Source organism: Pyxicephalus adspersus, chromosome 1 (genome assembly GCF_032062135.1).
Source record: "Pyxicephalus adspersus chromosome 1, UCB_Pads_2.0, whole genome shotgun sequence".
Lineage (NCBI taxonomy): Eukaryota > Metazoa > Chordata > Amphibia > Anura > Pyxicephalidae > Pyxicephalus > Pyxicephalus adspersus.
This window is the reverse complement of record NC_092858.1, coordinates 78,622,551-78,637,226: the sequence shown is the minus strand read 5'-3', so window position 1 is coordinate 78,637,226 and position 14,676 is coordinate 78,622,551. Positions and strand designations below refer to the sequence as shown.

Sequence of the window (14,676 nt, the reverse complement as noted above, 5' to 3'; positions counted from 1 at the left end):
CGTCTAAAGGGTAAAAAAGTCAATGACTAACATGTTTGGCCATCAACAGCATAATAGGGTGTTATGCAAACATCTTAATACCTGTAACTAACAGTAAGTACAAGAATCCTTTGGCACATTCACCGCCCCCTCATCCAACAATGGCAGTTGATTTCCCTAGAAAAGAAGTCTGTGGTTCCATCTACTTCCCCCTTTATCACTACAAGCCATAGTAGTGACATAGTGCCACTGCATAAACTCTCAGCAGGCAGTGGGGGACTAGGTATCCAACACATCTAAAAGTGTGCTGGATGCAGAAGATTATTTAGCAGCAATATTTCTTCAGGACAGAGAAAAATAGTGGAACACGAAATTATTGAGTCTTGACATTAAGTGGCAGAATTTCTTTCAATTGAATTTAGCAGCCTACAGAATCAGTTCAACTAAAATCAAATGCCTGTATACATCCTTTATCCATTTCAGGTTTTAAAAGCCCGTGGGGATAACTCAGATGCTAATGTAAAAAAAAAAAAAAAAAACCACACACACACACACAAGATTATTTGTTTCCATACTACCACGTTGAAGTTGATTTCTGTCCTGCCACTGGATGGTAGGAAGATAAGGCCAAGATTGATTTTACCATGAGAAATGTATTTTTTACTCAAATTGCCTATATCTTTGATCTACTGATTGTCTGGGCATGTGGCTTTAATGGACAGTAACCTCTATTTACTAGCTCACCATATTTCCTAGCACTCTGACAGGTTTATTTTAAACTTTGACATTATACTTTTAAAATAAATACCTTTATCTGTAGCACATGACAGATTTTACTAGCGAAAACATGTTTATATGAAACTTAAAACAATACCACTTCAGATATCTGAAAAGACAAAGAGACCACTAAAAAGATTCCATTTTAAAACAAAGTCCTGATTGCATAAGCATTTTTCCTCAGCATTGACAACCTTAAAATAAAACCTCAGCTGCAATTGTCTTTAGAAAGTACATACTAACAATAAGGAGGTTTGCCAGTGCGCTATTGAAGTGTCACATGATCTCAAAATGAGTTCAACTGATTAAAGAAGACCTTAATTTATTGGGGATCTTATCTAAGCATCTACTAGCACATAGAGGAAGTCTTAGGGAAGAAAATAATTATTAATAAGAAATTAAATAAAAATAAGATTCATTCATTTATAAAAAAATGGAAAGAATAAGCACAATCCCTTATTTTAGAGAGAGCAGGAAAGATACACATAATCACAGCATTTTTTTGACACAAATATGACAAATAGTTGTTATAATGAAGCTCACAATATATGACAAGGGTAAAATACTTTACCTGACCATGCTATTTTCTTTAAACAGGTAAGTGCTCCATTCAGCCGAGAACACTCTTCTGTGTTGGCTCCATATCTCTTCATGGTCTCTTTCACTTTTAATTCATTCATCTCCAGTAAGGCATCTAGTGTTAAATCATCAGGTATTTTCTGCATAATAAAGATGAATAAATAAGATTCATGAATGTATAGAATGTACTCCTAAATATCTATTATCATACATTCCAAAAAAGGATTATATTGTTTCACTATAATAAAAGACTAAATAAAACACTTTGGAGTCTATTTATAATGCAGGGAATCTGAAACATTCCCTGGTAGAGAATCAATTGCATACCTTAAAACACATTCACCTGGGAGGTTCCCCACCCAGGGAAGTTTAAGTGAAATTCAGATTTACTGCTTTATAAATAGACCTCTTGATTTAAAGTATATAATCTCCAACAATGAACTTCAGCCCTTTTTGGTTTATTAAAAATACCATTGAAAGCATTCTGTTGCAAGCCAAACACTGGCATTGCTGCCAACTCAGTCTGTAGAATATAAAACAACTCCTCTTATGTTATCCTTGGTAGTCTTAAACTTTATCCTGGCGCAACAAAACTCAGAGTGTTGTCATCCTAAAGCAAAGTGTATCACCGAAGGATCACAAACGGAAAAGACAAAATAGAAAACTAATGCAGTCACTTGTAAGATTTGCTTGAGATTCGATTTGCTACAGCTTCTAATGCACACTACGAGAAACTAATTGTTCATATGGTAAATCAATGCAAAGAGGATAAACCTGCACAACTGCAAGAATTAAAACAAAAGGCTAAATTTCAGCTTTAGGAAACCCTAAAGCAAGGTGAAACACATCAGTAAAGGAGATGTCATCTGGTGGGACCTGGTTGCTAATGGAACAGTTAGGTTTTTAAAACATATGCACAGCAAGTGGTTTTGTTGCTAATGTTTATTATCGCACAAAAGCAAATGTAGACGCATTTGTCCGTCATTATTTAGGAGCCACTGAAAAAAATGACAGGCAAATTAAAATCTGTCAAACCGAACCAGGTTCTAAAAACTGTCTATTGCCTATGGGACTGGATTTATGTTGGCCAATATACATAATAATATATGTTAGTTCTATGATAATTATAGTTCTCAGGACAGACTAAACAGACTGATAAGAACCAGCCCTGTCCATGGTAAGATTTTTAACTATGGCAGCAATATCAACTATAATAAAACAAAATGGAAGTTGATTGTTGCCTGCTACACATCATTGTGGTTTTTAGCCATTCAATTAGCTGTGAGCTCTGTTGTGCTACAGTGTCTTTGCTTGTTGATTACTCATTTTTATATTCAAGTCTTCCAAAACAATTGTTACTTTTTATTACGAATAAAAAAGTAGAAAAGATAGATTTACAACAGATACTTATACCAGTAATGAGGGGTTTTATTACTGTCATGTTATCATTCTTAGAAAAGTTTACAAAACATTGCCCCAAGGCTACCAGGTGTTAACATGTATGTACAGCATATGTGACAGCTTTGTTTGAGATTTTAATGCTTAAACACAAAAGAACAATTTACTGAAGCTGAATAAGGGAAATCTTTCCTTTTTGTGCGTTAATATGGAACAACTGCAGAATACCATTTCCTTTGCACGGATACAGACAAGAATAAATAGAAATGCACAGGAACAAATGAAGGAGTCAGGTTTTCGTAGACAGGCATTTGTGTATGCTGTGGGTGGAAGGCTGCTCCCTTCTGCCCATCATACTTGTTTACAATGCTTGGCTATTTTTGCCTAAGAGAACTACTAGACAGCAGCTGTGCAACTCCTCCAACTTGTTTGCATGGTGCCCGACCCCACCATTAGCCTCAACTGTGTTCTACCAGGAATTTCCAAATCTCTAACAGCAGTGGTGCCAGGGACTGCATACATCAACTATAAATAACCAAGAAAGAAGAGAAACACCATTTGTAAGTTATGTTTATGAAGCCAAAAGGAAATTTATTTTTACAATATCAATATTATTATTAATAATACCAAAATATATTGTATAATCTTGGTATAATCTATGACTGGGAACTTATTTGCAACTTAATGCAATGATCTGAGACAAGTAATTGTTGCTGCCCATCATTCTGGGAAGGTTAATTTAAAATGCCATTTCAAAACAATTTGAAGCCTATCATTCTACCATGAGAAATATTTTTTACAGGTAGAAAACATTCAAGTCAGTTGACAATCTTTCCAAACGTGATTGTCTCAGTAAATATACTCCAAGATCACACCATACAATGATCAGAGAAACTGCAAAAAAAACACAGGAGCTACATCTGAAACTCTACAGGAATCGGTTAAGATGTTAAAATTTATGACAACACAATTAGAAAAACACTAAACAAGTATTGATTGTTTGGAAGAGTTTCAAGTTTGCATCTGAACAAACCACATGATTTCTGGTTTGGAATGTCTTTTGGACAGACAAGACCAAATTAAAGAATTGGTCATAAAGCAGAGCACCACACTTAGCAAAAACCAAACCCAGCACATCATCACAAAACATATCATATCAACTGTCAAGCATGGTTGTAGAGGGAGGTATTTTGCAGGCACAGGACCCTGGCCACAATGCAGTAATTGTCAAATGTGAGGTTATCTGTGGAACAGATAAAGCTTGAATGAAATTGAGTCAACCAACAGGACAATGATTTCAAGAACATCAGCAAATCTACAACAGAATGGGAAAAAAAAGAGAGGTGTTGCGATGGACCAATCAAAATGATGAGGCAAGACCTTATTAGAGTTGTGCATAAATTACTGTCTCCAAACCTCAATGAAATGAAACCATACTGCAACAAAGAATGGGAAAAAATCCCTACAAAAAAGGTATTGCTGCTACAAGCTATTGAATCATGGGGGTTTGCATTGTGGGGTGCAGCCTAGTTGTCCAGGGTACCTAACATCCCATTCACTGGACTCCACCACAACACTTATTGTAAGTACTTCTGCTGCACCCTTAGGAGGGCCAAGGGACAGTCAGGATCTAGTGTCCAATGCTCAAATCTAGTATCTTAAGCTGCGTACACACCTGCAATTTTTCTCGTTGGAAAGGATCTTTCACGATCCTTTCCAACGAGAAAAGACTGTCCGATGCATGAACGATGCTGTACATACAGCGCCGTTCATGCTCTATGGAGAGGGGAGAGCGACGGAGCGGCACCCTGCTGCGCGCTCTCCCCTTCCCTTTCATTAGGATCGGTCGTCGTCCATCGTCCATGGATCCGCCAGGACGGTCGTCGGACGATGGACGACGACCGACTGTACACACGGCAGATTTTCGCCCGATAATTGGCCGATACCGATTATCGGGCGAGAAAAATTTGCCGTGTGTACGCAGCTTTACAGCTACAGGAGCTTTAAAATCCATGTGTAGGGCCTTGAAGAGGATAGATAGCAGTAGGTTTCCCACCACCAGCCCAGATGCCCAGCCAAATGGGGCTGTTGCTTGACAGAAACATAAACCTGTCTGTACATTGTACAATCTCACTAAAGTAACCAAAATAATGTAGGATAAGAAAAAAACCTACAAATTCTATTCAATGTTTATCAAACCAGCCAGGTCTTTCCACTACATGATGGTAGATTAAAAGAAGATTTTACAATCAGAATTTTTTAATACAGTGCAGGAAGCCCCTGTTATAACTTTTATATCCACAACTCACACTACATTAGTGGTCAGTAGAAGTAATGTCGTTGCGAAGGCTGCCACCCTTACAAATGTCCAAAAAAAAAAAAAAAATCACAAACTGATCATTGCTCAAGGAACCCCTAGCAACCTATGGAGGAATCCCTAGGATTCCACGGAACCCGGAATGAGAAACATAGTGTAAGGCCAGTTTAAGAAAAAAATCAATAAAGCACAAAGCTGCAGCAGTCATCCTGGGGGAAGAAAGTAGAAAAAGTATGTTCTACATTTCTAAGAAACAAAGCATCTTGAGCAGAAAAGTTTGAGGAAAAAAAAGAACATTTGCGAAGAGGAATGTTTTTGCCAAAAAAGCAAGAAATCTGGCATCTAAACAATGAGGACTGAATAGGACGAGCAGCCAAATGTGTAGGCAGATCTCTGAAACAGTTGGGAGAATGGTACTAATTTCTCATGTATAGTGTTAGATGAAGAATTTGAATCTGTTATTAGATTACATAACATTTATTTGCATTTTCATTGAGGGTTTAATTAAAATTCACATATTAAAAAGATGACAATTTTATGTGAAAAAATAAATAAAAGGAAAAGCACTTAAAACACATGCTTATTACTACAATACATTTACCATCCAACCTAATTAGAAGTGGAAACTGTTGCAAGTGTTCAAAGTAATCATTACATAGAAATATATTTGTCCTCCTATGAACTTCTGCATATAATAAACCTTGTTTAAGATCAACTCCAGGCAGTTATAAAATACACAAATTAATGTAGCCCATTCTATAGTGATAAATGTATTTGAAATGTACTTCCAATGTAAATGTAAATAGTTAAATTACCTAAATTGAATTCCCTATACAGCTTAGACTAGGACCCTAGGAGAGAAGCAAATCACTTAGTTCATGTACTAATAGAGGACACTCCGATAATAGCTGAGAGTTACATAGTTTTACTAAGGGTTAAATCACTATCCAATATCTATATTTATAAGGAAAGGGCAAGCTGGTGCGATTGTTTTGTTTTTCAAGTAGATGAAAGATGAAACCTGTTTAGTTGCTTTAGGCAAGTTCTTCACATTTACTTTAGTATGGTTTGATCCAGCATTTATAAAGCGTTTGTTATTTGACCCATTTATTAGTTCAAAAGAGTGCACTGGGTATCTAAAAACAGCTGGAACTCTAAATAATAATTTTCATTAAGAAGTTCTATAGATCATGTGTTGAAAGCCACAAAAAAAAGAAAACAACACACATTTGAATTTGGCCATTTGCTGCTCCGAAATGTGTTAAAGGTAAAGTGCCAGCCAAGTTTGCATTCAGAATACAGTGCTTATAGGCGCCATTCCCCAGAAAGAACAAGTGTCACTCTAATTAGTCTTATTGGTGCAGTACAAGCCAAATGCCCGACATGCTCAGCACCTAAGCCCTCTGACACCACTACAGCTCTAAGAACACTAAATCTTCTATTCACTTGCTAGGCCTTCTTTTGTTCAATTAGTAGAACAGAATAGTGGTTTGTTTATACGATATAAATAACTGAAAGCAGATTAGATCATATCCACCTTAAAGACCTAGGAGCAAGGGAGATCAGTCAAGTCGCCTAAACCTGCTGCCTAGTCCTCATGACACGCGACAATATTAGCTAAGCCTGGGATAAAAAAAAAAAAAAAAAACCCCAATAAAAGCTAAACAAAAATTTCTGGAGCTGTAGTGTTCACGTTTACATGTTATACTTTGGTCCCTGCTTTAGTGGCTCTCCTAAATGGGCTTCCATAGGCTGGGTCTACACGCACATGCATGTACACGTTCCTACTGTGTTTTTATGCCTTTTTATGCACTTTTATTAACGTTTTAAAGCTTGCCTTTAAAGCGCTGAAAAACGTCTATGCTGCGCTTTCCCGCAAAAAATGCCCCACTGAAATCAATGGAAGCGGTTACCTGCGTTTTTACGTGCCTCAAGAAAACATCCTGCTGCAGATTAGCCCATTGGAGTGCATGCATTGGAATGCATTTCAAACAAGGGCTTTTAACCTCAGGTTAAACGCTGGGGAAAACTTCCGTGTAGACTTTGCCTAACATGAGCTTTTTTGGTAGTACAGTAAAACAGCACTATGGACTTTGGTTAGGAGAACACTACACTGAGTGGTTGTTCTTATTGAGCTACAGTTCTAAAAATCATTTTGTCAGTGAACACTTGGTACATACATCAAACACATCATAGTGACATCCATACAGGTCCTATAAAAAGTATTCCTTCCTATGCAAGCTTGTTGTGTTTTACTTTCAAGGAACACTTTATTACAATTTTGTAAGTGGTCAGCAGAAAAAGAATCTTTTATGTCAAAGTTTACATGAGTACATTTCTGCAAGGCAATTGAAATGTAAAGTTAAAAAAAAAATCACAGTGCACAAGCATACATCGTTTTTTTTGTGTTTAGCAGATGCACCTTTTGCAGTGAAAAGTAATAGGCTTTGTGAATTATCTTCAACAAATTATTATTATATTAATAAACAGGATTGATATAGCCCCAACATATTATGCAGTGATGCACATTAAACAGGGATTTGTTAGAGTAAAAATCTTAAATTGACAAAGTATGTGAACCTAAGCTAATAATATATTGAAAAGGGTAACTGGACTGAAATTCCAATCAGTTGGAGAGAAGAGATATGAGGTTAAGGTTAAAGGTGCATTTGCCCTATTAAAAAGCACTGCAGTACCAACTACTTGGTTTACACTGATGATTCTTCTGCAGCTGTAAATCAAATTGATGGCTGTGAGATACAACCCTGATGCTGAGAGCCAGCAAGTAGCTTGCGGGGTGTTCCAGCATTACAAGAGGTGTGCTCTAGGATCACAAGAAAACATGTAAGATAGGGTGCGGTGGACAGTAATTGCAGTACAGCAGTGTTGGAATAAAAAAAAAAAAATACCAAGTTGTTTTTTTCCCTGTATAAGGACATCCCTACCCTAAATTTGCTTTATTATTATTATTCATAAACAGGATTTATATGGCGCCAACATATTACGCAGCGCTGTACATTAAATAGGGGTTTATTGGCAGGGCTGCTCTTCCCTTCAAGGATGCTGCTTGCTGTAAGAGTTGACAACAGAAGTCAGACATCAAGACACATTGAATTTATTAAAAAGTGCATACCCCTGTAATTATTTTTTCTACTGCTTAAAATTCAGCTTTATGACCCTGTGGCATTGTTAACTTCATTTTTGCCTAGTTTCGATTAGACGGATTAAAGTTATTATGACTCCAGACTCTGTGAATCAAGTTGGAAGAGAAATGGACTTTAAAAGAATATGTCTTCCCTCATTTTTTGCTTTTAGTAACAGATGGGATAGAGAATAACATTTCCTGTACTCAGGAGAGGAGGCTTTATTCATCTGCTGCCTTCATCTGCTCCTTCTTCCATCCTTTCCTATTTTATTTGAAATACATACCTAAAGAAATAAATACATAACAGAGCTGGAACACTTAGTATAGTGACCTCCGTCTACATTAACTATCTGCAGTATTCAACCACATTATCCTGAAATGTACCTAAAAAAAGGAGCCAAATAAATTATCAAATGCCAAAAATAAACAATCTAGAAATGTTATAGAAAATTTTGCTGCCCACATGTATATCTAACTTTACCAACATAAGCATCATCTTTTAGAGACACTAAATGTCTTCTTGTGTTTTTACCATCTCTTGTTTTAGATCTTCTTTCCAATGATTCCTACCAATGTTCTTTAAAGAATGACCTGCACCTTCCACCCTTCTCCAAAAACCTTGTTGTCCAATACCTATTTTCATACTTTTCTTCAAGCAGCTAGAATATGGTAAGCATCACAGTTCCAAAAATGGAACAAAGCACAAAGAGCCAGAGAATGGCTACTCCTTTAACAGAATTATTACTCAGATGGTCTACTTTGATATAGGTCTCCTCCTCCCTTGTATCATACCTATTACCCTACTGGTGAAGTAAACCTTCAATCAAAAAAATGGAAAACCCACAGCACTTACAGATGCCAACCTCTCCAATATAAATGGAATTACAAAAAAGCAATGCAAGAACGAAAAAAAAATACTTACCTAGGTTCCGGCATATCTGGGGACATAGGTGTCTCACTGCATACGAAGTAACCCATGTATAGTTTATACTTATACAACCAAATATGCACAAAAGAAGCCATAAATTAAAATTACTCTAGGCTAGTAAATAAAACTAATTTTATTTTTAATAAAATTAAACCCAGCTGTACTTCTAGCGCTCTAGCCACAGAAAAATTGAGTGATGCACTTCTGTGGTTTGGCACGCTCCCTTCTCTACCTAGAAGGTGTATTACTGAATAGGAGTTGCCACTATCACAATATGGGAAGAACACCAGAGTGGCACTGTGCATAGGCACCAAGCTGGGGATGTTTCTACACATGCACAGTTAGAGATGATGGGGTGGAGGCAACTTTTTATGATAAAATAATTCTAGGCACTTTGTTTCAATAGTTATTATCAATAAACAGTATTTATATAGTGCCAACATATTATGAAGCACTGTACAATAAATAGTTGGAATCTTCTTATTAAGTAAAAAATCTGGCTGCAATGAGCAGGATGAAACCCCATTGACCCCCTTGCCACAACAATGGACATTTCAAATCAGTATAAATAATAAGTCAATGTAAAAGTTTAAGATAATACTTTCAAGTCACCAATATGAAATGATCACACACATAGATGACCCTGTTTCTTCAGTTCTGCCAATTATATATAGGTCATAAAAACCAACAGAAAAAAATTATGTATTGATATTGAGTAGGATCTAATTCCAAAAATGTATAAATTAAACTATACTTGGAAAAATGTGTAAGCCACTTCTAAGGACCAGCTACTTTTCTGTTTTTCCTTCTGAGTTGTATTTACTGGAACAAGCATATGGAGAGTAAAAGTCAAAATTCTTTATTCCTATCTGCAGGTCAGCGAAGTATACTGCTAAAGCAGCACAATAACAGCCCAGTTACAGTAACTAGGTGTGGATATAGATGAGCAGCCATTTTAGCTGGGCTGTAGCAGGGAAAACCAATGAATATTTTTTGAATTATATTTTTTTTCATATTTCTGCTCTGCTATAATGTAAAAAAAAAAAAAAAAGAAAGTGGTGCAATCAGGTTTAGGACGTAAATGTGAAATTCTAAACGTTCCCCAATGTTTTCTTTTATTTGATCTATGGTAGTACAGCTGCGTATGAAAATAATGACAGTCTAGTGACAGATATTAATATCCCTTGTGACAACTGCATTCCCTAGACAAACACGCCACAAGACAGAGCTATTAAATCAATTGGTGTGGATATGTTTTACAGCAGGTGCTTGCTCGGGAAAGTAGACATTGAAAATATAGACATAGTGACAAGCAACTGGCAATGTGCTGCATATTAATGTGATTATATAAATACGATCAATTGATTTTAGTATAACTGCAGTGATCAAACCAAGCCAAGGATTATTTCAATGTTTGGCAATGGCTAGATATATTTTACATGAACTTCATGCTACTTTTTAAAGGCAAGTTCTTACAACATTGAAATACTGAATATAGAAAGAACTACCTGATATTATGGATATGAATGCAGAATCCTTTCTGAATATTGTTTACACTGAATTGACAGATTTTGCAGATTTTACATAGAGGCAACTGTATGCTTTTTTGTGTATGGTTTTGTACTGTTTTTTTTTCTCACTTTGTTAATAAATATATATATAAAGAATCCTTTCTCGCTATCAGTCCAATCTTTTATATCAGCATTTCTTAATTCTTTCACACAAAATGAACCCTAGAAATCATTTTCAGGCCCTAGGCAAAAATTTGGTGACAGTTTAAAAAACAAAACAAAGCACTCAGCACTGGTTTTCAGTGTGATTATGCCCCCTAACAGTGGCGGTCAGAAAGCCAACCTTGCAGACAACTACAATAAGCTTTGACATTATGCCCACTGGTTCTCCCAAGTGGCACTGGACCCAAAATGATGTGGACCGCATCTACTGAGAGATCAGCCACAGCTCAGAGAACCCCCTTAAAACCTTTGGATAAACCCGAAGGTTCCACAAAACCCTGGTTGAGAACTTTTAAAAGGTTCTTCCAAAGTACTTGATCCAATGTCATTAGGTTCACAATTTAGCAAAATCAGTGATATAAGTATTAATAGGAAAAAACACAGTATAATATCATTGTGAACTGATAAACCTAGTATGACATCTCAGAAAAAACCTGGGATGGGGCCAGGGAGTTCCCGATTATTCAAACAAGTGAAGCCAGATCTGTGCTTTAAAAACAAGAAGTGGGAAAGGTGCAGCAACCACAAAATCTTCTGCAATAAGTGTTTATAGATGACATGCAAAGATACATAACATCACAGGGGAGTTGCTGTTTTATAATAAAAGAAAAAAACAAAAAAGAGAGAACATGCATGTCATATATTTATAAGAAAAAAAGAATCATGGCTTTGATCACTAATAAAATAACTTCTCAATCTGATAAAATAGGTATTACATAGACATAGATTTAGAAAATGAAAAAATCCAAATAAAAAAAATTAGGGGTATACACCATTCAGGTCCCCCGAAAGTCACAGTAGATCTATGTAAAGACAAGATGCAAAAAGGCAAGAATTTTCTTCATTTCCAAATACAACTAATCAGTACAGTGCAATATACTGTGTATTGTACTCCAATAACCGTATGGATACATACAACTTTCTAGAACATGGAAATTCTTCATCACGATCAAATTAAAAAAAAAAAAAAATACCTTTAAGGTGAATAAAACTCTGCTTGTCCAGAACTATAAGTACAAGATGGGAGCAGTAAACACAATGCTTGAGCTGTCCTTCCCAACTGTGGATTCTGAAAACAGATTCTGTTTGCTGGCTGACGAGTTAGCACAAGCAAAGGCGTCAGGAATACTTCTGTGCTGCCTCCAGCACTTTATCCGAAATACAGAGCTGGCTGCACATGACTGCAGAGACATACTCCGCACTATACATCACTCTGCCAGCACCAAGGCATTTCTTACTGACTAATCACACATTCCTTGCTGTAACTGCTACCATGGCTACTGAATATTGTAATGTCACCGTGAAATTACCCCAAATTTCTTACCGCTCTGCAATTATAATAAGCGTGTGTTTATATTATACAGGCTACACATGCCTATACACACGCCTATTGACAATGACGAATATTGTCTATAAATATATAACCAGCAATATCATACAGTCTAGGAATCTTTTCAATTAAAAAAAATAATTACCTTCCTCCATGATTTACAGATGACAAAAGGGACAACGCTTCCATGAAAAACAATGAAAATAAAGTATTTACATGTCATAGGTGAGGGCTCAGGGGAAATGTCCATTTGTTGGCATTTTTTGCTATTTCAGACTGCAACACATGATTTGAATTGCCCTGAACTTGAAAACAGAAAAAAATGACTAGACTAGTTTGCAATATTGCCTTTGTTTGCTGATGGTTGCAGGTATTTCCCAAGTTACTGAGAAGTGGCGTATGACGTGGCAGGTATGGCTTTTTCTTGGAAGGAATTAAGCATGCACCATTCAAGCATATTATCCAAGCCATGCAAGAACCACTCCAGGTCCTGGGTGCTTACCACACTTACAGATATTAGAACAAAATAGTTACATGCTGTCTGGATGGGGGAGATCACATTATAGACATGAACAAGAATTGAGATGACATAGGTATGTAAGTGCCTAGCAGGAGAGCACAGGAGAGAACAAGAGCCACAAGTAAAGATGGAACAAAATAACTTTTTTCACATCTCCCTTCTAACAACTCAACTATATTAAGTAGTGAACACAAAATGCTAATCAAACCAGTTGCTGCCCTAGTGAAGTGTGCTCTCTATTACCAGCACAGTTGTACATGGAATCGTTACAAAATTTGATTGGGAGCCTGTTAAATTATCATTATATTTTATGCTATAATAAGAAACTAGAGGAGTGAGAAGACCCCACACAAACACAATAGACAAACTCCAAGCATGTAGAATGAGGTGAATTACTATAGGAGAGGAGTGAAGATTCACTATCTAATGTGAAGCAGGTTCCCGTTTTTCAATTTGTTTTCTGCATATGATAGGTTATTTAAAGTGAACACAGTTACAAATCAGTAAAGATTCTTAACTTCTTTTGTAAATCAACCTTTGTGTCTTCAAAGAAAAATTAACTGTGGATACCAGCTCTGCAAAACTTGACCACTAACTATATAGCCATCATTGGTCATCATCTGCACTTTATTTTTGATGATCATAATAAAAGCAAAAGTTAAGTGTAAACTATAAAGTATGATTTAAACTAACACTAGAAAATCAAACTGGACTCTTATCGTAGCAAAAGAATTCATTAAAAAAAAAAAAAAAACTTCCATAACTTTCCAGTTTACAGGTGACAAGCGTGAGAACTAGCCACCCTGAATACCCAACATACCTTCTTGTCTGGAACGTCTCTACAAAACAATCCTTTCAAACACCTCAGTGTGACTGGCTGCTTGTGATCCATGCTAGCTGAACTTCTGTCGGCTCCCTGGTCCAACAACAGTACATTATTGTCAGACTAATCTCTCAGCAGAATCTGAGCCCAGCTCATTCCTGTGTATGCTGGAGACTCAATGTTTATAGACAGCAACTGAATGCAGAGGGGCTTATGATATTACAATGACTGAAGTGAACCACTTAGTCACTGGTCAAATATAGGAGCCTCTCAGGATCAGGCAAATCAGCACATACTTTTATATTAGGAAAGTGGCTTTATTTCTGACAAGAGCGAGACTGACAGCTCTGGGGCTTTCCAATGTGGTGGCCTATTTATAAATCAGGCAGCAAATTGTACAAATGGATCAGGCTTCGAAATTAAAAATAAATGCGGTGTGGAAGTCAACCCTACCACCTGGTGTTTGGTTCGGGTTGGCTTTCACATCAGGCAACTTTGATGTTAACAACACAGTAACCTTACTAGAGTCTGTCATAATGCAGTAGAGGATTAAAAAAAAAAAAAAAGTTTCCCACTTTGTACAAGAGTAGATTTTTTTTTTACATACAAATTGCCACTGCACTGCTTACAGAAAATTTTCTTAATTTGGAATCAGGCAATATATTCTAATGCGCCACCAAAACATTTATACCTACACAGTCATACAAATGTAACAAAATATTTCGGGTACAGGAGACATAAACAATTAAATCATAAGCTGCTGATCAGACACACATGTTTTGTAGAGCTTTAAAAGTCTCACACTGCAAATACATTAGGGGTCAGTAGTACACAGGTTATTTTTGTCTTCTGCACATTATCAGGATTCTTTCAACTAATATTTACATAGCTGCAAATACTTTAAAACAATTACCCGCTTTATTTATTTAGGGAGCTAAAGGAACCAAGCTCTGGAAACCTTGTCATGGAATCTGATAACGTCCATCCGAAGAGTGAATGTATGTGCGCGCGTGCGCGCACACACACACACACACACACACACACACACACACACACGACAAGAGGTCACTAAAATTCCTAAATCCCTGCATTGGGAGATGATCGGCTCATGACCTCTCCTCAAAAGAATGCTAGTTGCTTGCCTACA

The 14,676-nt window shown here is 36.6% G+C and overlaps 1 protein-coding gene across 1 annotated transcript in view; it reads right to left on the bottom strand.

The window, feature by feature from the left end:
• KSR1 (kinase suppressor of ras 1) overlaps positions 1–14,676 on the bottom strand; it is a 92,912-nt gene that overhangs the window by 33,255 nt on the left and 44,981 nt on the right. The window contains exon 3 of the mRNA XM_072405115.1: positions 1,328–1,475. Coding sequence (XP_072261216.1) covers positions 1,328–1,475 — 148 coding nt within the window. The remainder of the gene's footprint in view (positions 1–1,327; positions 1,476–14,676) is intronic.